This window comes from Dermochelys coriacea, chromosome 18 (assembly GCF_009764565.3).
Source record: "Dermochelys coriacea isolate rDerCor1 chromosome 18, rDerCor1.pri.v4, whole genome shotgun sequence".
Taxonomy (NCBI): domain Eukaryota; kingdom Metazoa; phylum Chordata; order Testudines; family Dermochelyidae; genus Dermochelys; species Dermochelys coriacea.
In genome coordinates this window covers 21,751,225-21,776,105 of record NC_050085.1, presented here as the reverse complement: position 1 = coordinate 21,776,105, position 24,881 = coordinate 21,751,225, and the positions used below count along the sequence as shown (strand labels likewise).

At 51.0% G+C, this 24,881-nt stretch overlaps 1 protein-coding gene across 4 annotated transcripts in view; it reads left to right on the top strand.

The window, feature by feature from the left end:
* Positions 1 to 22,350, top strand: part of GPR153 (G protein-coupled receptor 153) — a 47,347-nt gene extending 24,997 nt beyond the window's left edge. For 2 of the 4 annotated variants that reach the window (XM_043499977.1, XM_043499979.1), the window contains exons 4-6: positions 11,312 to 11,501; positions 12,424 to 12,608; positions 14,798 to 22,350. In XM_043499977.1, the coding sequence (XP_043355912.1) occupies positions 11,312 to 11,501; positions 12,424 to 12,608; positions 14,798 to 15,565 (1,143 nt within the window). In that variant the 3' untranslated portion in view covers positions 15,566 to 22,350. The remainder of the gene's footprint in view (positions 1 to 11,311; positions 11,502 to 12,423; positions 12,609 to 14,797) is intronic. The other 2 variants (XR_006276346.1, XR_006276347.1) reach the window with 2 other exon arrangements.
* Positions 22,351 to 24,881: the final 2,531 nt, after the last annotated feature.

Below are 24,881 nucleotides of genomic sequence, written 5' to 3'. Positions count from 1 at the left end.
TGAGGCCTCAGATTGGTCCTGCCCCAGCACTTCCCATGTTTGGCTTGTGATGGAGAATGGAGGTAAGTGGGTCCCATGCCATGGGGCGTGCCAGCCCCTCCTCTCCATCACAAGAGGGGGCTGTGAGCACAGGACTGGAGTCAGGGATGGCTGCGCATCTGGAGTTAGCCAGAGAAAGGGGCATGGAACTGAGAACAGTCTGGGCAAGTGCCCGTGATGCTTTATTCTGTGGCTGTCATGTATAGTGGAGATGGGAATCCGTGGCTTTTAAGATAATGCTGGACTTGTGTCAGGCCCAGTGTTGACACCCGGCAGCGGGGGGTGGTAAATGCCTGTATTTACTGCATGGCAAGCAGCCTATGAAATGCCCAGCAGAGGCGAGTGAAGCAGATTTCCCTGCTTCGGCTGCCGCATTTATACATTTGGTTCTTTTGGTAGCGGCTGCAGCTCCTCTAAGCAGGATCCTGTGTGTATCTTTGGCTTCTCTGGGAGTGGCCACTCTGGGGAGAGAAGGGAGAAGCACTGGCAGGACCCATGTAAGGCAAGAATACGTGCACATGCATTGCAGTGGATGGAGAGCTGCTGCGGGGAAGCTGGTCTGTGAGGCCTTTTGCTAAAGCCCTTCGAAAAGGCCCAGCATTGTGCAGGCAAAACACGACAGAGACGTGTGGCCTGGCTGAGATTTCATTCCCTGAGCTGCCAGCTCATCCACACCTTGCCAGCAAATAATACCCGCCCTCGGAAGCCACGAGTCAGTAAGTGGGGGGCCCCTGTGGAGAGGGTGACTGCATTCCACTCTGGAGATGTTGCCCCAGGTAGGCGCTGGGGCATGGTTCACCCTGGTGGGGCAGAGCTTTGCAGCCTGCTAATAACATGCCAGTGCTCCTGAGAACTCTGGTGTGCTGGCCTTGAGGGCTATTAATAAATGACGAGCTAAATCTGTGGAGGGTGATTTGCCCGTAGGAGCCTCTGCGTTTGAGAAAGCAGCCAGATGGTAGTGGGCTAAGAGGGGGCCTAGGAGCCAGAAACAGCCGAGCTCCATCTCTCCCAACTTCCACGGCCCCTGCCACTGTAGTACCGGAATCCCTTATCTCCACTCTGCCACTGACTGAATCTGTGTCCTTAGGCAAGTCCCTTAATCTGTCAGGGACACAGAGACTGGCTTCATGAAGCCAGTGCTGACTGTGGAGCATGTTGGCAGTGCAGCACCCCATCAGGATTGGGGGACTCACGGAGGAGAAGCCTACTGGCCAGCAGGGATTCCTCATTTGCAGACATTCTTCTCACCTGGCTCAGTGGGCGGGCAGGGCAATGTTAGCCCTTCTGAGTCACTCTGCCCATTTCTCTGGAACTCACCTTCCCTGCCTGTCCCTATGCTCCCATTGCTCCTCTCGCCGGAGAGACAAGGGGCCACGTTTGGCTCTCGGTGGCGCTGGTGTGACTCTGGAGCTGCACTGCTGATGTCCTATTGTTGTGAGCTATGTACAGTAACACACTGCGGGGCAGTGGGAGGTGGGGTGGGAGACTGGTAGGCCAGGGTAGGTGTCATTGGTAGGCTGTGCTTACAGACAGCCAGGCCGATCCAGTGCTTTTCTGCACCGCCAGTCACTAATTCAGCAACCTGAAATTATATTTCGTGCTTCATTAGATGCCTAATTTGAATGCAGCAAGTTTACTGTTTCTGCTTTAAATCTGGCCTGATTCCACTGGGGGTTGGCACCTTTTTATGTTTGATTTTTCTTTTTTCTCTCTTTTTCCACCTGTCACCAGCAGAATCATCCCCCTTTGCTGCCCCATTCATCCTCCCACTGCTGCATCTGCCCCTTTAGATGCATCCGCAGCTTGTACCTCAGGAACTGGCTGGGCACCACCCGCCCTGTGTGGCTAATGTGGGGACAGTTCTGTAGCCATGACTGTTAGGGCACAGCAGGCTCCTTTTGTGCTTGAAGGTCCAGGGCGGGGCCCCTCTCCCAGTCTTCCAAGGCCCTCTGCACCTTGGCGAGAGTGAGATGTGTGCCCCAGACAGTCGGTCCTCTCGCTAAGCCACCCACCCCACAGCAGTGCAACGCCCTGGTGAAGCAGCAGGCTGTTTGCCGAGCCGAGAGACCGGAACGTTTCCCAGGACCGCCCTGTGCCAGCCCCTCCTAAATATAGCCTCTTGTGGCTGAGGGGAGCTGCCCTCTGGCCTCCAAAGTCAGTGACTCATTCCTGGACAGCTACTGCTTCTCTTTGGACTACCCATCCCACAGCCTATCCCTGGCCAGTGGTGGATCAGTCCAAAAGACAAGGCAGTAAAGGCCAGCTTTTCCCCCCCCTGGGGAAGGGGAGGGTGCTCCCTGGAGAGGCAAGGAACATGGGAAGAGGGACAGAAACTGGGATTTAAACGGTGCCTGTAAGGGAGGGGCGGGGGGAGAGTGCGAGCGAGTGCCGAGTGCCAGATGAGCGGATTTTATTTAGAAGGTGCTAAAGATGACCCCGGGCTCCGAGAGCATGTGACTGTTGGAGCTGATGGCTGGGATTTTTTAAATAGCTCAGTGCTGACAGGATTCTTACTTCAAATTCTACTCTGGAAAAAGCCTCAGCAGAGCAGAATTTATCTTGGGCTGAAAATCCCCGGAGATGTGCAGGAGGTGAAGCGTGGGGAAAAGGCAGCGTTGTGTGCCCTGTGCTCTGCTGGAGCAGCTGGGCCAGGCATGCCCCAGGTGCGTGGGGGCGCATGGTGGGGAGGAGATGTGCCAATGAGAGGAGCAGATAAAAAGGACTCCTTGTTCTTTTGAAGTGTTCGCTGTCGAAATGTGTCAGACCCTAAGGGGGGAACGTTCTCTGCTGGAATTTACATAATAAACACTGCAAAAAGGAGGAAAGGGATGCACATTTCCTCTCCCACGTTCCCCCTGTGACGAGGGGCTGCTCCTGGTGCCTGCAGGGGCATGTTCTGGTCTCCCATACCAGAGGCCCGGGGTCAGATGCCAACGCGGCTGTGTCTGGCTGTGGAGCAGCATCCAGCGGCTTCCCCCAGAGTCCTGGCCAGCCCTGCTAGCTAGTGCAGACTCCTGAGGAGGTGGCTTTAGCAGCTGGTAAGCAGGGCCCCCCCTCCCCCCCGTGGATACTGGAGAGCTCCTGGTGCAGTGCACTTTTCAGGAGCCATTGCATTCGTGTCTAGGCTCTGAGTTCTAATTCAAGGACAGCACCATGGAGCCTCTGGCAGCCTGGTTACATTGTAGTGCAGATGCAGCCCGTGCCAATGGAGTCAGTGCTCCTGGTGTAGGAATGCCACTTCCCCGAACTATGTTCTTGTCTGTCAACATAGCGACCATGGTGCTGGTGATTGTCCGTCCTTCACACCCTGACCAGCAAAGCCATGCGGACACCTGCTAAGTGCAGCCCAAGCCTTCGGGGCTTGTCTGGCACTGCGAACACGTTGTTAGCGCCGAGCTCCATGTAGGCACAACTGGTGTGTTTGACACCATGTCCACCGGCTGTGCTTCCCCTAGCTAACAGGATGCCACACTGACGCCCTGAGACCAGCTTTTCTCCAGGTGCAGTGCGGGCACACGTCCTTGGGTGGTGGCCTGGGGAAGCTGCACTTGTGAAAGGTAATGTAATGTCAGCTCTGGAAGTGGATGAGCTCAGGCTAAGCTGGGGTGTGAGGCTGGACAGTGCAAGCTCCCCCCATGTGCTTCAGCCCAGCACTAGAGGTGCCACATAGGGGGTGGGGAAGGGAACAGCACTGGGCCTTTCCTCTGAGCCTGCCAGCCAGGGAGCCAGCTGTGCTCTCCCAGGCTGCCAACAAACTAGGGCAGCTTCCTGTGAGCTGGGGATGAACGGCGCTGTCTCCTCCCCCTTACCTTGTGGTCAGTGGCTGGAGGGGGACCAGCTGGTGGCTTCTTTCTTTCCGAGTGCACAGGTGCCACATCACCCTCCTAACTGGGCCCCCTCATCATCACTCTCTTCAGAGAGGCCAAGGACTGACTGAGCTGCAAGCAGCAAATACCCTCTTATCTATATTGTTTATGAACGTTTATATTGTGGTAGTACCTAGAGTGGGTGAGCACCATTTGCTATGCAGAGGGCACAGTGCTGTTGGCCGCTTCAAAAGAAGGTCTGATGAAGTTAGTGGAGGTTATACATGAATATGGCGAAGAATCGGGTCTAGAGTTGAATATGGACAAGACAAAAACTAGCATGGTGCACAAAGAACCTGGGAAACATACAAGGTTTCAGTGAATGAAGCAGCCATATAGCAAGTGAGAAATTATTGCTGTTTAGGAAGCATCGTTACAGAAGATGGACAATCAGATACTGAAGTCAGCACCAGAATAGCAAAACCAGAAGAGATTCTGGAAGTATAACAGTCTGATGAGATGGGATATACATCTGAAGACTTAGTCTCTTAAAACGTACAGTTGGTCTGTGTTAAACTCTGGCTGTGAAACTTGGACATTCAAATAATCAGTAATTAAAAATAAACTCAATCCTTTGAATTATGGTGGTATAGAATAATTCTGAAGATATCCTGGCTAGACTGTAATCAATGAAGAAGTATTAGAGATGATGGGTATCACCATCCAGGGCAACTGCACCTGGATTTTCCCTTAGCAATCCGACATGGGCACCCACTCTCAGACTTCTGCCTCCCCAGCTGTTGCCCTTCTGGGCAGAGACCTACGCCCTTCTCCCTCCTGACTGGGGTGTTTCCATGCTGCACAGTTCCCTGCCTACTCTGTGTAATTCTCAGCACAGACAAGGTGGCCCAAGGACACCTGCTCATTTTCTCTTCTGAGACAGTTAACAGGTGTAACTGCGACAGTTATATGGTAGCACACAGCACTCCCCATGCAGGCCTGCTTTATTCTTAAGGTAAAAAGCATTACAGAGAAAGCATATTAAAGACAATAAGAGAACCTGCATACATGCAAATAATCTTACCAGGGTTCATCCCAACCCTAACCTGGATTCTGGCAGGAGCTGTCCGTCAGCACCCCAACCCTGGGTTTCCTTGTGGCCACAAGGTCAACACAGCCTCAGCTCAGAACTAGCTCCCAGTCCTTCCACCCCTACCCTAAGGATTGGGGCCTTGTCCATTGGCTGGATCAGGGAGAAGGCTCTGAGCTAGTTTAAAACCAGGCTATATAGCCAAGAACCCTTTCTTCCCTGGAGAATACAGTTTGAACTAGTACATACATCTCTCTGGGAGTGGTGGCTTCCAGGGGTTGATAATGGAGGCAGTACATTAGCATTTCCCTCCCTGCTAGAGAAGGTACATTCAATGCCACAATAACACATACACAACTGCATTTTTAATACAATATACCCAAAGATATTAACCCTAGTTCAATAAGATTTAACTTAATTCAATAAAGTTTATCTTAGTTCCATAAGGTTCGTTCAGGATCCTGCAGGGTATTGTCAGCACCACTGGAACTCAGCAAATGCTAGTAAGCGATCTTACGAAAAAAAGATTGGATTTGCAAGGCACATTGCAAAAGGTTCAGCGGACACCGCATGTTTACGGGCACTGAAAAGGAAAGCTAATGGTGAACAGGAGGCAGAAAAGAAGATCTTGGATGGATGATGTGGTATCCTGGGTGGACTATTCATCCACAGAGATTAGCAGAGGATTTGAGCTACCATGGTTGCAAATCTCCAGGAATGGAGATGCCACCTAGGAAGACGTAATACCTAGAGATCATGGTCGGGGCCCATAGTGCTGGGTGCCGTACAGACGTACGGTGAGTGGCAGACCCAACCCCAGATCACTCCCAGTCTTCATGGCATGTTACTCCTAGCCCCACTGAGGCATGTTGGGGTGTGAGTGTGGAATTTGCACAGCTGTGGCCTGTGTTCTTTCTATCCTGGGGATTGATACACCTGGTACAAATAGGCAGCAGTGTCCAAAACTGTCAGTTGGGCACCTCTGACGAGCACGAAACTGATTTTTATGTTAGAGAAGTTAAAAATGCAAATGCGAGCCAGTCTCCCCTCCTCCAGCATGAATTTGCTCTTGCCTTGCAGCCCATTCATGATGTTACTTGAAGCAGGATTTAACAAACAGTGATGATGCTCATACTCCATGCCAGGCGATGTTAAGCAATTTATAAAGATCAAATTAAGTTAATTTGAATTTGACTTACACCATTATGCTAATGATCCATTAATTAACAGGGGGAAGCACTATAGTTGGTCTTGAATAATATGAATCAGTTTGCATATTCTGGCTGTATTTTTCTTTTCCAAATTCTGAAACATTCATAATTGGGTGGTTTGTGCTACAGGACTGGCTGGCCGTGGTTGCGTGCAGCTCATTGGCTCTGGAACTGGCAGTAGACACACCAGCCCACTGGGAAAATGGCCTCTACATGCTGCAGCGGGGTTGTTTTAATTTAATAAACCTTTTGTTTCAACAGCAACATGTTAATAACTCCTAACCCCAGCAGTACAGACTTGCTGTCTGCCATCTGGAATCCAGCGTGGGGAAAGCTCAGAGAAGTGGATGGGAGGCAGGCGACACTTTTGACATGCAAAAAGTCATTCCAGCCTTGCAGGGTGGGTGTAGATGAGTGGGCTCTTTCATGCCCCGATTCAGGGAAGGGCTTAAGCGTGTGCTTAACTTGACCATGTGCCTAGGGTTTTTTCTGGATAGACAAGTGAGGACTTCAGTGAGCCTGCAGGATTTGGACCAAATCGCTGTGTATCCAGCCTAGCAAGGGTGCTGTGAACATCCCCTCTCCCCATAGCCAGGAGGCTCCAAGTGCACTGAGCAAGTTCACGTAGAGAGGAGACAGCCGAATGTTTGCATTCACTTGCAGGCTGGTGTTAGCTGCCATCTCCAAGATGCTACAAAGTGCTCTGGAGCAGCTAATGAGTGGGAGGGGGCAGTCCCACGAAGAGAGACCTTGGTGGAATAATCATGATTTCCCATGTAAGATTTTGGACCGTTGATGAGAGTGACACCAGCTGGGGCACTGCCAGTGCCTATGATCCATGGGCCCCGTGCCCTTTCCAGTAGATGGGGGGAGAGCACGGAGCCATTTGCCAGAGTAGGAAACCTAGAGAGCATTTCAGTTTGCATTGCTTGTATGGATTTAGAGATGGGGGGGGCAGGCGGGATTTGCACTGTTATCAGGCAATCAGCACCTCTGACCCTCCTCAGCTCGTGGAGTGCCCCTACCCCTAGTCTCGAGACATCACCTGGCTTGGGCGGAATCACGTGGTTTTCCCATTCGCAGACTGGGGCCTGCCTGGCATTCCCTTGGGTACTAGCCCCACTTGCCTCAGCAGATCTGACTTGGGTCGTATCCTGCAGTCTGTTCCCTCCTGGGTGACGACAGTGATAACCAGTGAACTGACCCCCTCCTTAAAGCAAAGTATAATTTACTAGAACAAAAGCATGTCAGAGAAAACAGGCCTTAAAAGCAATAAACCAACCTCTATGCATACCTGCCTCTCCCTGAGGCTTACCCTTCCCTGGGTCGGGAAAGGCCAATCTCCGAGGGAGGGCTGACAGCTTGTCTTCCTGTTAGAACTCACGGACCCATCTTCTCCGGAGAAGTGCTTTTTAACTCTTTACTGTCCTTTGCTCTCTAGTTCCCAGCCTGGCAAGCCAGCTGTGCCCTTCGGCCTGGAAGTAGGCCATTGCCTTGTAACTGCCACCCACAGTGCTTGGTGGGAGGTTGCTTATTCGGGGAGAATTTGTGCTTGCATTTCTGTTTGTTCTTCTTCTTAAGCTAGATCAACTCATTCAAACAGGAAATTCTTATTATCCAGTACAGAAGAACTTCCCCTCGCTGACTTGGTCACACACACTGTTCATAAAACTGTTACATCTCCGTATCCTTATTGTTACATAGCAGCTCCTTCAGCATTAATAATGTTATTGCATCTTTGCTGCACTTGCAGCACTGGGGCAAAGTCTCATGAGACCTGCATGAAGTGCACTTAGCAGAGTCAGTGTATTGAATCCCTAGCGTGTGCTTGTTCTGGACATAACCCTTGTATTCAGCTTCTAAAAGCGACTGAAATGCTCTGCGTTTGGGAGCAAGGGGGAAAGTCTGAATAATTGTTACGTTTGGGCATTAAAACAGGAAAAATATTCTCTGCAGGAGGGTGTTTGCTGTGCAGGGCTTGGGTCGCAGGCTGAGAACCAGCATGTGCATCTTTTAGGATCACCAGGGCCCTGACAATGTTCCCTCTTTTAGTCTAATTTTTATTGTCCCAAGAAGCCGACAGAATGTTCGAAGTTCTCTCCAGAGTCTGCAGTCTCCTCTCCAAATTCTGCAGGAGCAGGGAGCTGCCTAATAGCCAGCGCGTGTGTCAAGATGGATTAGCAGTGCTTGGCTGAAACTGGGCAAGAGCTGTCAGTTCTGCTCTTGCTCTGCTGGAGGCGGAAGGGTGTCTCATGGGATAGGAGAGGAGAGTGTCGTCCGCAGCCCCACAGTCAGGGCGGGTGATCTGGCTGGAGCTGGCACGTCTCATTTTCTTGTCAATCTTGTGTCTGGGAAAGCACAGCCAAGAGCTTTATATTTTGCAGACTGAGCTCTCAGACACTGAGAAAAATGGCTGCATGTGAACCCGGAGCGTGGTGCTTGAGTCCGTCCGCACAGCTCTGGGTCAGAAGGATGGTCTTGACTGTGTCTGCAAATCACTGAAGGGAGATCCCTGCCCTGCTGCCGGCAGAGTGGCTGCGTGAGCTGCCTGCTTTCTGGCGTGTGGTGCCCTCGTAAAGGTTGGGGTGGCTGCCGTTAATTCTGGCTGGAGGAGGCAGGTGTGTTAAGAGGGGATGCGGTTTTGCAGCCAGTTGCCTCCCTATTGCAGGGTGAGTGGTTGGGGGTGCCGTGCCTGCAAAAGGCTGTTTGAACTTGTGTGGCTGATGTGGAGCCCCTAGTGTATGACTTTTGTGTAATCATCGTTAGATAACAGGAGCTGCAGAGAGACCAGCATGGCATTTCAGCTGCTCAGCAGTGGTTTGATTGGCTGATGAATGTGGGAGCTAAGTGTGGGGGATGGAGAGGGAAGTTGCTACCAGCAGACTGATGCTGCAAAGCTTGTGCAGGAGTTCCTTTGGGTAAACACAAAACCACCCCAGTGAGTATCATGGAGCTTAGTACGATGCAAAGCTTCCTCGGTCTCGCCTGTCTGCCTGATCCTCCGCGATGCTGCATGTGCTCAGCCCCCATGGAAATCAGGCTCTCGGATGAGGAGAAGGCTGCCTTTCTCCGCACTCTCTTCACTCAAGGAGGATTTAGCAGGGGCTTTGCACCTGGACACACACTGCTTCCCTCTGACCAGGCAGGGATGCTGAAATCGCACATTGACGGGATGGAGCAGTGGCTAATGCCCGTGAATTTGTGTGTGGGGAGCTTGAGAACGATCGAGGGAGCTCTGGTGCTTGGGAAGCAAGGGAGAGGGAAACTCCTGCATGAGTGACTCAAACAGAACTGAACTTTAAAGACCCTGGAAGCTAATGTTGGAGAAAGCGCAGATGCTTGTTTGCCTGCATTGCGGCTAATGGCAGCAGGATTGCTGCTCTCTAACCTCTGCCAGCTGCAGCCCTGGTCAGTGCTGCTCTTGGTGAGACTGGTATTGCTGGAGGTAGCTGGGGTGGGCTGCTTCGCTGTCCTGCGTGAATTACGCTGGGGACGCTGAGCTACCAGTGCAAGGTGTGAAAGACTCTCCTGCTCTGTGTGCATGCAAGCCGCTATCTCGGTACCCACTGCGCTGGCGGGGGAACTGGGAATCTCCCCTGGGGCACCTCTGCTACTGTCCCTGTTCCTCATAGTTCTTGTCCCTTCTGGGTTTTCTGGACCCTGCTGCTTGTTCCCTTCATCCTCTTGACGACCTCATAAGCCGTACCCTGAGACTAGCAATGATGTCACAAATGGGATGGTGACATCAGGGCAGTGCCCCTGCATCAAGCAACGTGTGCGCCAAGGGGGTCTGGAAACTGGGCCCAAGCTGAGGCAGCTGCAGACAGAGGCTTTGTATTCTGAGGGGTGCTGCAGGCTTGGAACTGAGCGTGCCCCACTTGGCAAGGCTGCTCTGGGCTTTGGGCTCTCGTATGGATTTGAGAGGAGCAGGTTGCCGGGTGCCTGGAGGCTTTCACAGGTTGCTGAGCAAAGCTGAGAAGGCCGCTTAGCAGGGCCCCTCTTCCAGACTCACCCTGCCGCAAGTGGTGGTTACCCAGTTGGATCAGGTGCAGAAAGGCCTGTTTCCGTGTTAACAGAGATGCTGAGAGCTCAGGAGTGTCCCGGCACCAGCCAGTGGCTGATGCAGAAAGTGACGGAGAATGCCGGCTGGACCATGATGCTTCTCTTGCCTTGGACTTGTGTTTGTTATGCTTGGCTGGTTGGCCACAGCTGTGAAGCTTCCGGCGGCACTAGGAGCAGCACTTTGGAGAGCTGGGCTTAGTACATCTCTGAGCCAGCTCACTCCTGGAGAGGGAGGGACTGCGCCAAGAATAACAGCTGCGTAGCAGTGACTGTATCCCTTCCTGCGCAGGGAAGGGAGGGTGGGGAGGCCACAGCGTAGGGGGTATGGAAGGCCGTGATGCCAGCTCTGCCTGTCAGCCAGGCTGGGCCCCTTTGCGCCGGGTGCTGCACGCACGCAGTGTGTGGGAGTCCGTGATCACTGCCTCCTCCTGATGCTCCAGCGCTGATACGCTGACGCGTGAGGCCAGCAAGGTACCTACCCCTGCCCCAAAGTATGGGGCGAGCCTGTGGCTCTGGAGCCACCTTTGGGGGTACGATCGGACACCTGGGTCATCTTCCCCCGCCCCCAGATGCAGTCTGTGGCTCTCACTCCCTGAGCAAGGCCCTGATGTGGCAGCTGTAAGAACCGCCCTCCAAATGCAACACCCAGCAGTGCAGCAGAGCAGCTGTGTGTGCTGGGTACTGGGGCCTCCCAGGTGTGCCTGCCTTCTGCTTCCTGGAGAAGGGAAGACAGGGTTGGGATGCTCGGCTTGAATGCTGAGGACTTGCCCACCCCCATGGAGGCTTCTGGGTTGCGGGGCTGTGTAGGGCTCCATTTGGAGCCTGCCCAGAGCAATTATCCACCAGCCCAGAGACCAGGAGCTGGGTCTGCTGAAAAGCAGTGCCTAGGGCAAGCCCCAGGCCAGATCTCCACAGCATTCTGCCAGCCGGCCGGCCTGCGGATCCAACTGGGCCTCTGTTTGTGCAGAGCGCAGCACTAACCTCTGCATCCCACACAGGCCCTGAGTCGATGGGAAAGGCCAGTCTGGGGGCCGTGCTCCCAGCATCTGAGCACTGATGGTGCCATTCTGAGTAACTAACACATTGGGGTTTTGATGTCCCAGGTGGTGAGCTTTGCCAGCCTGAAGTCTGACATGTCCTACAACTGGATGGTGTTGTGTGTTCTCTGGTGCTCGGTCATCCAGTCCCTGCTCCTCCCCCTCTTCCTCTGGGCCTGTGATCGCTACCGAGCAGACGTAAGATCCATCTGGGAGAAGTGTGTGGCCGTCATGTCCAACGACGACGCAGATGAAGGTGAGAGCGAGCGACTCCCTGTGCTGACGCGTGATGCATGCCCTGGGTAGCTGCCTGGGCCAGCCTGTGTCTGCCACAGCACTACCCCTCCCCTGGGTGCTTGTCCCGTGTCTGCAGAGCAGCGGGCTGTGCCAGTGACAATGCACCCTCTATGTTTTAACATGGGGGTAGAGAGGGCTGAGCGATGGGCAATAAAGTGGCTGCAAATGCTTTTCTGTGATCAGTCAGCCAAAGCCAGACATAGCTAAGATGATTCCAAGCACGGTGCTGGGCAAGAGGGTCAATTGCCAGGAGTCTCCTGTCTGGAGTTACCAGGGACCCACATACCAGGGACCCACATACCATTGATTGTCATTGCGCCACATTCTTCCACCCTCCCACGGGTAGGGTTGGTGCACAAGTCGGGGTGCAACCTGGGTGGGCATGGCAGCCCTCCATGATGCCAGCGGTGGCTCTAGTGGGGCACTGTACCCATCCCTGAATGGGCGCTCCTTAGTGATGCATGTTCTGAAACCACCCCATCCTTCACCGCTGTAGCTTCTGGGCTCTACAGTCATGAGTGTCTCTGTGCAGTCCTGCTGCCCTCTAAAGCCCATCCCGTGTGCAGCCCGGGGGTGTGAGTCCCTTCCCCCGGCCTCGTCTCTGAGGGCAGTGGAAATGCTGTGTTCTCATCTGTCCCTCCAGGAGAGGCGCGTGGGATTGGGCTGGAAATTCATTTTAATTTTTCCCTGAGCGAACCAGCGACCCTGGCTCCTCGGGCTAAGAACAGTTGATGACGTAGTGCCCTGGGTATCGCTGGAGAATCTCCTGCCTAGACCCTGCTAGCAGAGCTCTGCCCACCAGAGCACCATGTCTCCTCTTGGGTCTCAATTGCATGTGCTTATTTCTGTTCCAAACTAATTTTGACACCAACCCCTTGCAGAGACCAGCCTGGATGGTGCAATTCACACTGACCTGATGTATGAGAGGCCTTACGACTATCACTACGGCGGGGACATCTTAGCGCTGGAGCACATTGCCAAGTACGACTTCTCAGCCCTGGAGAGAGGAATCCCTCAGGTGTATCCTGTGCGATCGGTGCAGGAGAACAAAATGCAGTATCTGCAGGTAATGGGCTCCGGGATGGGCAGTGGCTGAACAGCAGCCTTCCCCTCCGAGCAGTCTTGGAACATGCTCTTGGAAAGAGAAAGTGCCTACAAAGAATTTTAAAAAAGTGTGAATCGCTTGGCTGTGGCTCAGCATTCTAGATGCAATGGGGGCCTGCCGTGCTGGCAAGTGTGTCCGGGCACATTCAGCTCACTCCTGTTGGACAGTCCACGTCTGTCTGGTTTGGGAATGTACCTTGCCTGCTATTGAGTGTCCCGACTGAGAGCACTGGCTCAGGCACAGCCAGGAAGAGCCCAGGGGTGCTGTGGTGATCAGCACGTTTTACCAGTCCATGGATTTCGGTGGAAAGTTGGTGGGTGAAGGCAGCGCAGCAAAGGATGAGCAGAAGATGGGTGAATGGGAGCAAAGTAACTTTATAAAAGATGGACTGGCCTTTACTGGCGCCGTTTAAAGTCCCTGGGCAAAGTAACTGTCCCTTGGCTCTCTGACCCCTCGGTGAGACCTTGCTTGACCTTTGCTTATGCTGCTTTGCGGTTGTATGCTCTTGCATTGATCAGTGACCTTGTACGATGCAAACCTCCCCTCCCCCACTTTATTCTGTTTGTATTTTTTTTTTAGTATACTTGATTATAGTGCTGACCACACCGAAGGAGGGCAGCCCTGAGGAATTAAACAATTGACAAGTAATAATTCATTTATTGGAAGTTTTTATAAACATTAATTACAAACCTATCAGAATGTGTCAAATTCTGATGGGTGGAAAATCAGTCAGGATTTGCTAGGGCGTGACCGATTTTCACAGCTGTCCCATTGCACTCCGGCTGCTCCACACAATCACTTGTAAGAAAAGGTTTAATATTGGCCAGGAGTTCAGCCTGGAGTATGTCAATTCACTCTGCTCATCCAATTTTGAAGGATATGTGGAGTTTCCATGTAAATGTCAAATTAACTTTTGGCCGTTGCTTGCACCAATCAGGCTGCACACACTTTGGGGTCTTGGCCCAAGAACAGCTGGCTGGAGCTCCCCTTGTGGCATGCTCCTGACTGTTCTGAAATTGAGCTCACACCACCAAGGTACAGCACACTCTGAATCTGTCCACAGCAGATTTGCTGTGATTTGCCTTTAAAACAGCAAAGTACATTGTGCAAGATGAGGCCTTGTCCAAATGACACACCTCTGGACTGTCTTTTATTGCATGCAAAACACCTTGAGAGATGGTCATACAAAAGGCTGTGTGTAATCGACTTGCTCTGTATTTTACTGCCTGCTTCTGAGACCCAGTGGAACCGACAGATGTCAGCATCGTTCCCTCAGAATTGCTTTGTGGTAGCATCGACACCCCGAACCCGTGTTAAGTCCTAAAACTTTACAGGCTTACTTAAAATTGGAGCATCTGCAAATACAAGAAATTGGGCAGACAGGTTCATTGCTCTTGTGTGCGCCTGTTCCATTTCCATTTTCTCTATTTCCCAGCAATCAGTTGTTATTCATTAGCACTGCGGTAGTGCCACTGAGACCAGTACCCACTGGGCCAGGCACTGTTCAAACACAGCCCAAAAGAACGTATCATCCCAACAGACCCAGGGCGGGAGGGGAACACAGACCCAGAGGGGAGAAGCAATTTGCCCCAGGTCACACAGAGAGTTAGTGTTGGAGCCAGGAGCAGAACCCAGGTTTCTTGAGTCCCTGTCCAGTGTCCTGTCCATTGCACCATCCTGCCTCTGTGCAGTGTGGGAGATCACGCCATAGCACAGTGACTCAGCAGGGGTCAGCTGGAAGCACATGGCTTTCGAACGGGATGTTCTTCTCAGCCTTAGCTTCAGTCATGGTGCACCAGCAGGGCACTGGCGGCAGCTCTGGGGACCCTTTGGAACCTCTCCACAGGGCTAGACCCTCCCTGTGCCACCCGCATGGAAAATTCTTGAGGAAGCACCATAGATGCTCAATGCGTCTCTGCACTGAGACTTGCTGAGAGCACTGCTTGGCCCTCAGCTGCGTCCAGCTTGCGCAGGCCTCCGGCAGGAGCACCAGGCAGTCAGGGCTTTCTCTGATCTGTTTGTATCCAGCACCAAGTCATTGACGTGCCATGAATGTTTTGTTTGACATGACTCCGTAGCTCTGACGGCGAAACTCCCAGGCCAGGTGGGGAAGGCTGACCTGTGGTGTTGCTTTCTCCCCTCTTCTCTAGGTCCCGCCTCTGAGGCGTTATTCTCACGATGAAACGGACATTTGGACTACGGGCCAGATTTCAGCCTATCTCCAGCGCTGGGGGGCAGGCGAGGACGCGGCCGGGCTGGCCCACCTCCTCATCCCACGGCATGCACAGAGGAGGAGCAGCCTGACTTCCTACCACGAGGAGCGGCTCCCCGACCGCAAGCGCCAGAAGTCTGCGGAGAGCGTCATCTCACTCGAGCCGCTCTCCCGCGAGGACCTGTACAAGTGCTTCAGCAAGGAGGAAGTGGTGAACTTCATTGACGAGAGCCCCCTGCCCAGCCCCAGGAAAAGCCCCATGCGCTCGTCTTCCGTCTCCCTCCTCCCTGAGGCTTTTCTGCCCCAGGCCAGCGTGCGCTCCAACTTCCCTCTGACCGACTTTGAACGGGAGCCTCAGGCGTTGCGCAGGTTCTCGGCGCAGGGGAAGGGCTGCACCCTCACTGTACCCAGGCCGCTGTGCGCCCAGGAGGACCCCAGGTGCCTCTTTCCCAAGGGAAACAGAGACTCCTGCACGGGACAAACTCCTTTCGAACGTGGGGAGGCCCAGGTGCCGGACAGCCGCCCCACAAGCAGCAGCTGCTCCGAGTCAAGGAGATTTCGGACGAGTTTGAGCATCTCCTGGGGGGAGCAGGAGAATCTACAGAAAGGTGGGAGCAAAGGAAGCACCACTAGCTTTTTAAGCTCCCCTTCTGCTTCATCTGGGTATATAACCTTTCATTCTGACTCCATCGGCTCGGCCTCCTAGGACCCCAACGCCATCTCTGCCGTGTGTGCTGGTTTTCTACAGCTTTCCTTACGTCGCTCAAAGATTGGGTCTTGGTTTAGTAACAGGAGCTGGGCAAAGCACCAAAGAAATCCGATGTCATTCTCATGCATAAAAAAAGGGAGGCAGAGAGACTTGCTAGAGGAAGGTCTGATCTGAGGACGGTGTAAAAACGTTTGAAATTCCTACTCAGGTGGACAAAGCCACAGCTCAGTCCTTCCAAACCCTTTCTGGGTGCGGATGTCAGGGGTGCCCGGGATGGGGGGGACCGGCACAGGTGCTGCAGCCCAGAGCAAATGCTCTGCTTCATTCTGGGCAACAGGATTGAGCTGCCTGTGAAAGGCTGGTGGGGGTTTAGCTGAGCCCCACAGTCTCTCCTGGTATTTATTAGTAGCTGTAACACGCGCAGCGTTTCTCTCTCTCTCTCTCTCTCGCTAACACGCTGTACCCTCCTCTCCAGGCTGGGGTGGAAAGCTGAGCTCATGTTTTCTTTAGAGAAGAATAAAAGTATTTCTCATTTTAGTCAGAGCGGTTGGATCACCAGGCGAAGCAGCCTTATCTCCAAGGTACGGTAGCCTGACACTCCAGTGCCTAATAGTGCGGGGCTGGTGTGTGCATGTGTCACTTATCCAGGACATTGCTCCCTCTCTCTCTGGGGAAAGGGGGTTGGACCGTGCGACCGGGCCCGTGTTCGTGCTCTGGGAACAGGCTGGGCGCTGGTACAGAGCTGGGGTAGTCCCGAGCGTGGTGGATAACAGTCAGATGGAAGATGGGGCTCAGCATATGGCCGGTAAGAAAACATGACGGCAACACTCGGCTGCTGCTGCTGGAGCGTGCCGTGCGTTTGGGCCCTCGCAAAGCGTCCAGGCTGCTCCAGACAGGAACAGCTGCCTCCTGAGCAGAGCGAACAGATTCAGTTTTGACATTTAGAAAAAATGAGGGTGTTTTTCTTCTTCCCCTTATTGACGTGAGTAAAAACAAGACCCAGCCAGAGATTGCTCTGGGGTAACAAACTCAGTCTCGTCCCCCCTCACCCCCCCACGCATTTGAGGGCAAGGCCTTTCTGAGGGCAGAAGAATGGGGTGTGTTTAGCAGAGAACATTGAGACACTTGGCAGAATGCAGGCACTGAAAAGCTTTTGTCGCCAGCGAAAGGCTGAGTTAATCGCCGACAAAACCAGCGTGTCTCTTGCGCCCTTTCTTGGCAATGTCTGTGAGCCACAGAGCAGTGGGTCAAGAGGGAGGAAGAGGCAACATTTCCATTTCAATGGCACCTCTGTTAACCTGCTGTTCTGCTACAATGCAGCTAGGGTAGAGGAGTCAGGATCACTGTGTTCTGCCTGGAGAAATATTAGCAAGAGAATTGGGGGGGGGGGAAGGAGACTTTCTGTGAGCTCCTTTGTTTTACTAGGACTCTCGCTAGTGGGAAGACGTAGTGACCCTGACGAATGTCTGCGTGCTGCTTTTTGAGCCTGTGTGGGGTGCATGTGCCTCCGAACTAAGAGCATCGAACTAAGCTGTGAAGCGTAGAGAACCCAGGGCCAGGCGAGGGGAAAGGGGCTCTGTATTTTGTAATACTCGAACCCTCATTATTATTTTTTTTAAATTACTGTGAATTAAATTTTATACCTGATTTCTCTAGGGGAAAAAGAAGGAGAAGATTGGTACCTGCTCAGCTCATGACACTGGCTCCAGTGGACCAAGAGCAGAGGCCACCTTTAATACAGGTTAAGTGAATTGGGCCCAGTTTTCTGGATTCTGTAATGGCCGGTTACCGTAGACAGATCTGTGATTCACTTAGTGCATCTTCATAACTCACTGCCGAGACGGGGAGAGACAGCTCCTAGAGTGAGACTGCTCAAGGGGTTCTGCCACAGCCCGAGGATCCATTTGTTGCACAGGCTCACACGAGGCTCCATTGCTCTTGTGCATTCATTCAGATCTCAGTCTTGTTGCTCTGGAACTGTATGAGACTGGAGAATTGGTACCTCCTGCTCCTTTGGGTTAATGTTGTGAAATCCAGCTAACTTGTGTCCTGTGGTTTCACTTGTGTCCTGTGGTTTCACTGCTGATACAGACACAAGCTGAAGGTAAAGTGGCAGGTTCACTCTGTGGAGCTAATTTCTGTGTCCTTAAAACTATAACAAGCAATGTTTGAAGTGCAAAAAAAACAAAGCTGGTGATGACCGGTAACCACCCCCAACCGCCTTTTTTTCCCCAACTGCAGCAATCGGAAGCATGGGTCTGGCATCGCCATTTCTGTTCCCTTCCCAGCCACAGTCTGAACGCTGTTAATGGGGGGAACTGAAGCCTCAACAATGGATATCTGCTTTGACTTTTCCACTTGAACACTGGTACCACAGTGGCAGGCCACTCTGCACTGATTGTGTATCCAGCACTAGCAATGCATATGTCCCTGCACTGCCACGCTGGCTGTTAGCTCCTTGAACCAGTTCAGAACTGCGGAAGGCTTCAGTGTCCTGCACTGCAGTTCATCGCTGGGATACAATTTAGGCTAATAGGAAAAAACCCCTATTACAGGCAGAGAGAAAACGGAAATATTCATTGATTATTTCCCCAAGCCTCTCCAATACCCTGGAAAATACTGAGAGTTGCTAATGCAAACAGTCTAGTTTGCTCCTCCCATCACAGCCAAAATGCACCTACTACAGTAGCACCCTTTCCTGTTATGTGCATCAGCTGATGGAAGAGTAGGGGGGAGAGGCTGGCTTTCTGCTGGGTTCTCGTCTTGTTTCCTTTTCCAGTTGGCTTGCACCTCTAATACAGATATTTCCGCTCACCAGTTAATCCACCCACTGAAGTGACTTCTACCCTCCAGGCTGTTACTCCTGTTTCTCTCGTTGTAACCCCCTCTCTTCTTCAACTCCTGGGTGTAGGCTGGGGCTTGAGAGTTACAGTGTCTGGCTTACAAAGAGTTTCAATTCTTCTCTGTTGCTTCCCTGCTTCTCTGTTGCATGGGCTTCTTGAAATCTGTGTTTGAGCTACACGCACGCCCTGGCAGTGCTTAGCACATCACTCGCTCCTAAGGAGCCAGAGTGCTTTGCAAACAGACGTGAAATGGGCCATTTTACTGATGGGGAGGTAGAGTTCTTGTCTGTGTCTAGACTGCTTATGGTGCAGCATGGCTTCCCCTGGGGTTGGGTGAGTTCTGATGTAAGGATTGGGCCCCTGCCCTGCACCTGCTTGTGTGGACCCTTTTATTTCTCTTAAGTAGTGGCTTATTCCAGTTTAGTTTAACCCTCTTCCTAGTCAATTTCAGCTAAACTGAGATAAGCCTGGCTTAAACCGAATACACCTACACACAGCCTTTTGCACCAGTTTAACTACATCACTTTAGCTAACCTTGTGCTGGTCTGTAGCCCTGAGGCACAGAGATGGGAAGCATCTTGCCCCCCAAATTGCACAGGGAGGAGGGCTAGGACAACAGCCCCGCAGTCTTGACTCCCAGTCCCCTCTGACTTGCTAGAGGAAGTAGGAAACCTGGAGCATGGTGAGTTCTGTGAACAAGTAACGCCTAGTTTTGGATTGCAGTGTATTTTAAACACCTTTAGGAATCAGTCCCCCAAAGGCTGTTTTAGAGGGCTGGGGAGAGGTAAGAGCCATCGGGATTTCCCTGCCATTTTTTATGTGGCGCTCCCTGGAGCTGCCAGTGTTTCCGAATTGCCTGGAGAGGCCACTCTGCCCCACTGCCAGCCATTGCAGATGGCGGGGACAGAAGTGGCAAGTTGGTCGAGTTGCTAAGAGGAGATGTGGCCTTTCTGCTCGGCAGCCAGGATGTTCATAATTCTCTTCTCTCCTAGAGGGGTTATCAGGAAGTAGGCGGACATTTTTACCCCGGGGTCTGCATTTGCGGAGGAGAAGCCTTATGGCTGGTCGTCATTTCTGATAGTGAGCCCAAGGATAGACATTTCCAGATGGCTTGGAAGGGATGAATATTGTGGTTTTTTAATAGCAGCCTATAACAGAGGGAGAATCATTGTTGCAAAAGTTCACAATTGATTATAGAACCTACTGTTTGCAGTGTTGTGTAGCTGTGTTGGTCCCCAGATATTAGAGAGACAAGGCTGGTGAGGTAATATCTTTTATTGGACCCACTTCTGTTGGTGAGAGAGACCCTTTCAAGCCATGCAGAGTTCTTCTGCAGGTCTGGGAAAGATATTCCCAGTGTCACAGGTTAATACAAAGTGGAACAAATTGTTTAGCTTTAACACACATTTCAAGGAACCATTCCCAGTGAAGTGCTGACCCTCTTTCCCTGGGGAGACTCTTCCAGAGTCCAATCAATATCATTAGGACAGTTGTCCTGACTTCTACCCTAAACTTTCCCTTTGATAAACTCATGCTCTCCTCCTGACTCACTGGTACTGCTCCCTGTCAAGTACTTACACTGTGGCTGTTCCCTGCCGCCCCTTTTACTGGTCTCTCGCTGAGTTATTCATACTTAGCTCTTACAGTGTTTCTGGTTAGGTCAGCAGCCCCTCTGAACCTATCATGCTCTGGGCCCCCTCTATCTTGATACCCTCCAATTTGTTTTAGCCACCTGGAATGGGGATGCCCCAAGCTGCATGCCGTATTCCACGGGCAGTCCCCATGTGCTGCATAAAGAGGGACATTCCCTCCCTGGTCTGTGATGTTATGCTTGTGTGAATGTAACCTGATATATATTGTAAAATATGGTAACATGCATGTATTGGTTTCATGTACTCTTGCATTTCTTTGCGTTAGACCAGCTACACTCTCAGATAAAATTCCCTGATGCTAGCGGGAGCTGTCTAAGAACAGAAAATATACATATGCCATAGAAAATTTACCAGTAGCACTTTTGACGGGACACTGTGCCCTGGCTGTTTATTTTCTAGTAAGTGAGATTTTGCTAGCTCGCAAGTGAGCACTGAAGGGTGTCAGCAGCATGCTCAGCAGAGTTGACAAGACAGTGATCAGGGCCTCTGCCTTGCCCTGTTGTTCTCTGCCATTTCCTTTCCCAACAGCATCGATTGCCCTGAGGTGGGGGTAAATAGAAAGCATCTCTCTGATGACCTTCCTGTTCCACACAGAGAGGCCTGTTGGGTCTAGAGGGGCTGCGAGGCAGGACTCCATCCTGTTCATGGCTCTGCCGCTCATTGGACAAGTGACATTGGACAAGAGCCACTCCTCTGTGCCTCGGTTTCCTCAGATGTGGTGGCAGTTTAGTAACATTTGCCTTTTTCACAGGGCTGTGATCCCTCAAGAAAAAGTGCTCTTGAGTGCAAAATACCATTGTTACCAGTTCCTTAAAGGATGCCATTAGCTTCCCCAGTTCACCGCACGGTGAGAGTACTGAACTGCAGCTGTGTAGCCCCTGGTACCTTGTTAATCAGCACTGATGGGGAAGGAATTCCAGGGAAAGCATGTGGCTAAACTATCTGCTTTGCCTGAATGTGAAGAAGGGGTGGGAGAATCCTCCTCCGCAGCAAGAAATAGTCTATAACAGATCGCCAGAAAACTCTGCTGCCTTTTGCAGTGAAAGAGTCAACAGACAGAGCAGCAGTTCTGTGGTGTCACTGATGGGCTGAAGCATACAAATGCAGACTGAATTCAAAGAACCAGTACATTTTACTGAAATAGACTGATTTAAATTAGACTAATAAAGTGCTGCCAACTGCACTAGGCTGAAAATAAAATGCATTTGGAACCAAAATTCAACTCATCTGAAATTGGAGCCACCCGTTGAATTCTGTTGGCCTTGAAGTATGTTTCTTTTTGACAAATCTAACCCTGACCGTAAAAGAACAGTCCAGACCCTGCCATTACTTCACTTAAACTTCAGAGCCATGAATGAAACATTAAAGAAACACAGCCGGTTTCAGTGTCACATTTGAATCCTTAATTGTCATAAGCAAAAAATACTCAGTCTTGAGCTCTTACCAACAGGGTCCCAGAGAATGAGATTTCTCCTGTTAAGTGAGTGACGAGAGTCTCTGTGTCTAGGGGACAGGTGGGAGGCATGCTTGTAATTTGGAATGCTCAATGTTTAAATGAACCATTCTAACTAATTCATTTTTCAATTGCAATAAAAAAAAAAGAACCACAAACTTAGAAACAAAGGATTAAACAGAACGTCTGGGTGGATGTTTTGTTCCTATTGATAAAATTCCACCACCAGAAAGTGATGTTGTGCCTTTAAGGATTAAAAATATTGATGCTGGTCATTTATTAATAATTCTGTTGGTGACCTCTTTGTATTTCACCTCTAACCAGGGGAGAATGAGGCTTTAAGCAGTTGTTAACAATTTGTAGTACTGTATCTTTTTAACTATTTTTAGTGTCAAAAGGCAATATTCTGAAAAGAATGTGTTTTGTGCCACCGTATCACAGAGAGCCAATCCTGATTTTTACTGAATTTTGGAGAAAAAAAAAAGAATACAAAGGCTGCTCTGGTCTTTGGGATAACTAGACAATGTCTTTTTATTGCACAGTAATGATTGATGTTTTGTAAATTCCAATAAGGTACTTTTATTGGAACTCAAACTACTTCTTTAAACTGTTCTGTGTGTACTATGCATTTGTAAGATCTCCATTCTGTCAGTGATGTTGATGCTTTGCAACAATTCTTTCTATTGGTCTAAGTGGATTTGTCTTAAGTATAAAGTTTAAAGCATTCTATTCACAGTATTTCTGATTCATTTGTAGTTTGCTCTTTTTTGACAACTTGAGGGTTTCTCTTTGTAAAGGACTGAATAAAAAATTCCTTCCGTATTGTTTACACTCCATTCACCTTGCTTCTTGGTATATAAGTTGTCCTTTCACTTCATTTCTATTTCTTCAGGTGCAGGCCAGAGTTTTCCTGCATTCTCATAACCCTGCCCCAGTGCAACAGTGGGAAGCAATTCCTGCTCCTGAAGCACTCTTGAAAACCCCACACTTGGAAAGGAACAGCAGAAGTCCCATTCACTTTCCCTAGGACTTGCACTCCCAAAACACTTTTGGAAACTCCCACCCTTAAATCATAAAAACTCTATCCTGGGCCCATTTTTGGTCTCATTTGCTCCAGGGGGCTTGCATGCTTGTCCCAACACAGAACTGAGTGATGTCAAAACCCACAGAACAGCTGCATTTTGTTTACATCAATAAGAATTTCTGGGCAGTCGGCTGCAATGTTCCCCCTCTCAATGTCACTGTCGTGCATGGGGGTGGGGAATGGCTCCTTGTATTGCTGAGTGCTGGATGTACCAACTTCAATGTGTTTGACTCCCCTCAGGCAGGCTTTGTGCTGGGGAAAGGAACCAGAACCTGAAGTCCCCAGAACAGATACCAAGCAAGCAGCATCTACCTGCCCCAGAGCTGGAGCTTAACTCAACCCTCTCTATCTGTTGATTGCTCTGCAGGAATTGCCAGCAAGAACAATCCCTAGTACCAGTAATGTCTGAGGTTTGTATGAGGGATACGCCTGCTCACTAAAAACTGCACTGGTGAGCCAAACTGCATTCATACAAATCACTGAACAGCCAGCTGATGGTAATGACTTCCCTCATCCTGGACCAGGTGCGAGTCAGTGCCCTTGAGGAGAATGTATGCCCTGTCCAGGGCTCAGGCAGCTAGTCCCTCCTCCCTGCCCTCCTCCACAGACTACAGCTGAGTTTGGAGTAACACCTGAACGCTTACAGTTTTTAAGCAATTATGCCTATATGGAGAGCAGACTAGTAGGTCTGGTCTTGCAAAGATTTCCCCATTTGTTCTGTTTTTTCAAGGCTGGGTTCTCTCTCGACACAGCCTCACAATGGTAGGAGCTTCCCGGAGCAAGTTGGAAAACAATGCCAGATCAGTGCCTAGACTGCCTGACAGACTCGCCGGTTTCTGGTCAGATGATCTCCCTTATGTTTTATGGCAGCCATATGCAAGATGGAGGAGAATCACCTGCTGCCCTTAGTTATGAAAGCCAGCAGGGTGGAACTGGGGAAACAGTCACTGGTGTGACTGGAATTACAGGCAAATGCTTATAAACTCCACATCATGCTTGCCGTGCATGAAGGAATGTGCCTGTCCACTTGGACCCACGTGTGCCTTCTATCTGGGTTCTTATATCGCACCCATCATCTTGGTATCTTGGTAGTGGAGAGAAAAAAGGGGCTGTCTGCCTCCCTGTGGAAAATGGAGCTGAACTCCAGCTGAGCTTCAGGCAGAGTGTGGCTGAAGGTTCACTGGTGGCTGGAATGACATTGGACAACAGAGCTTAATATCTTTATTTCTGACAAGCTGCCCAGGGGGACAGAGAGCCCTCCTGGAGCCTTGTTCAGCAGCGCTGTCCTGGCTGTGGTATTTGCTCCCCTGCAAGGCATTGGTTTGCAAAGAAACCCAGATCTTCCATCAGCTGCAGTGAGATTCTGGTAAGACCACAATTGTCTTTCTAGTGTCCTTGCTGCTCTTCTGGGGACAACTCGCTCTTCAGTGTCTTTGCACAGCCTTGCAAGGAAATGGCTCTTTCGTGCCTGTGCTGGTGCTGCCATCTAGAGGGGCAGAGGCTGCAGAACAGTCCGGGCATTGTTTGCTGACCCCAACAAGAGGGCGGCTTCAGAGAGCAAAAGGGCTTTTGTCTCTCTCGGAGAGGCTACCTGGACACGAGGGAGGAGCTGGAAGGAAGGTGTGGTGGTGAAGTGAGGCACATCACTTTCCCAGCCCATTAACATAAGCTGTTCCCGTTCACTGTCACGCATACCTAGTGTGGGTATTAGGGTACATCAGCAGAAACTGGAAGAGCGCCATAAAGCATCTACCAAAGAAGGATCTGGCACTCTGTATCTTTCCTCTCTCTCCCGTAGGAACGTGGGTTCACAGGAAAAGGCAGGAGCAGTGAAAGAACCCTGCTAAAGACAACTGCGAAGAAGGCCAAGCCATTCCAAGCAACAGTGAGTGGGCCCCAGGAGACCCAGCCTGTCTGGCATCATTAACGGTACAGGCTCTCTGCTGTGCATCTCACCTAGGAGAGCTTTCGCCAGCTTTGTTCCCAAGCCACAATAGGATGGGTTAAAAACAAAACTGTATCAAATTATGGCCATTGGAAAGATGGCTTATAGTTGTCATTCGTTGAGCAAAATTTTGGGATGAGGCATTGTTCCTGTCCCATCTCTGGGAAAGCATGTCTGTCTTTCTAAAATCCTATGGCTCTTGGAGCCAGCCTATTGTAAGGGGTCTCCTGGCTTCCTTGTTTTGATCTTCTATGGCTTTGCTAATAAGACATAAGAATGATCAAGGCTTATGCTTCCGGGAAGATTCTCCACCAAAATGTCCATCTTTGCTGCACT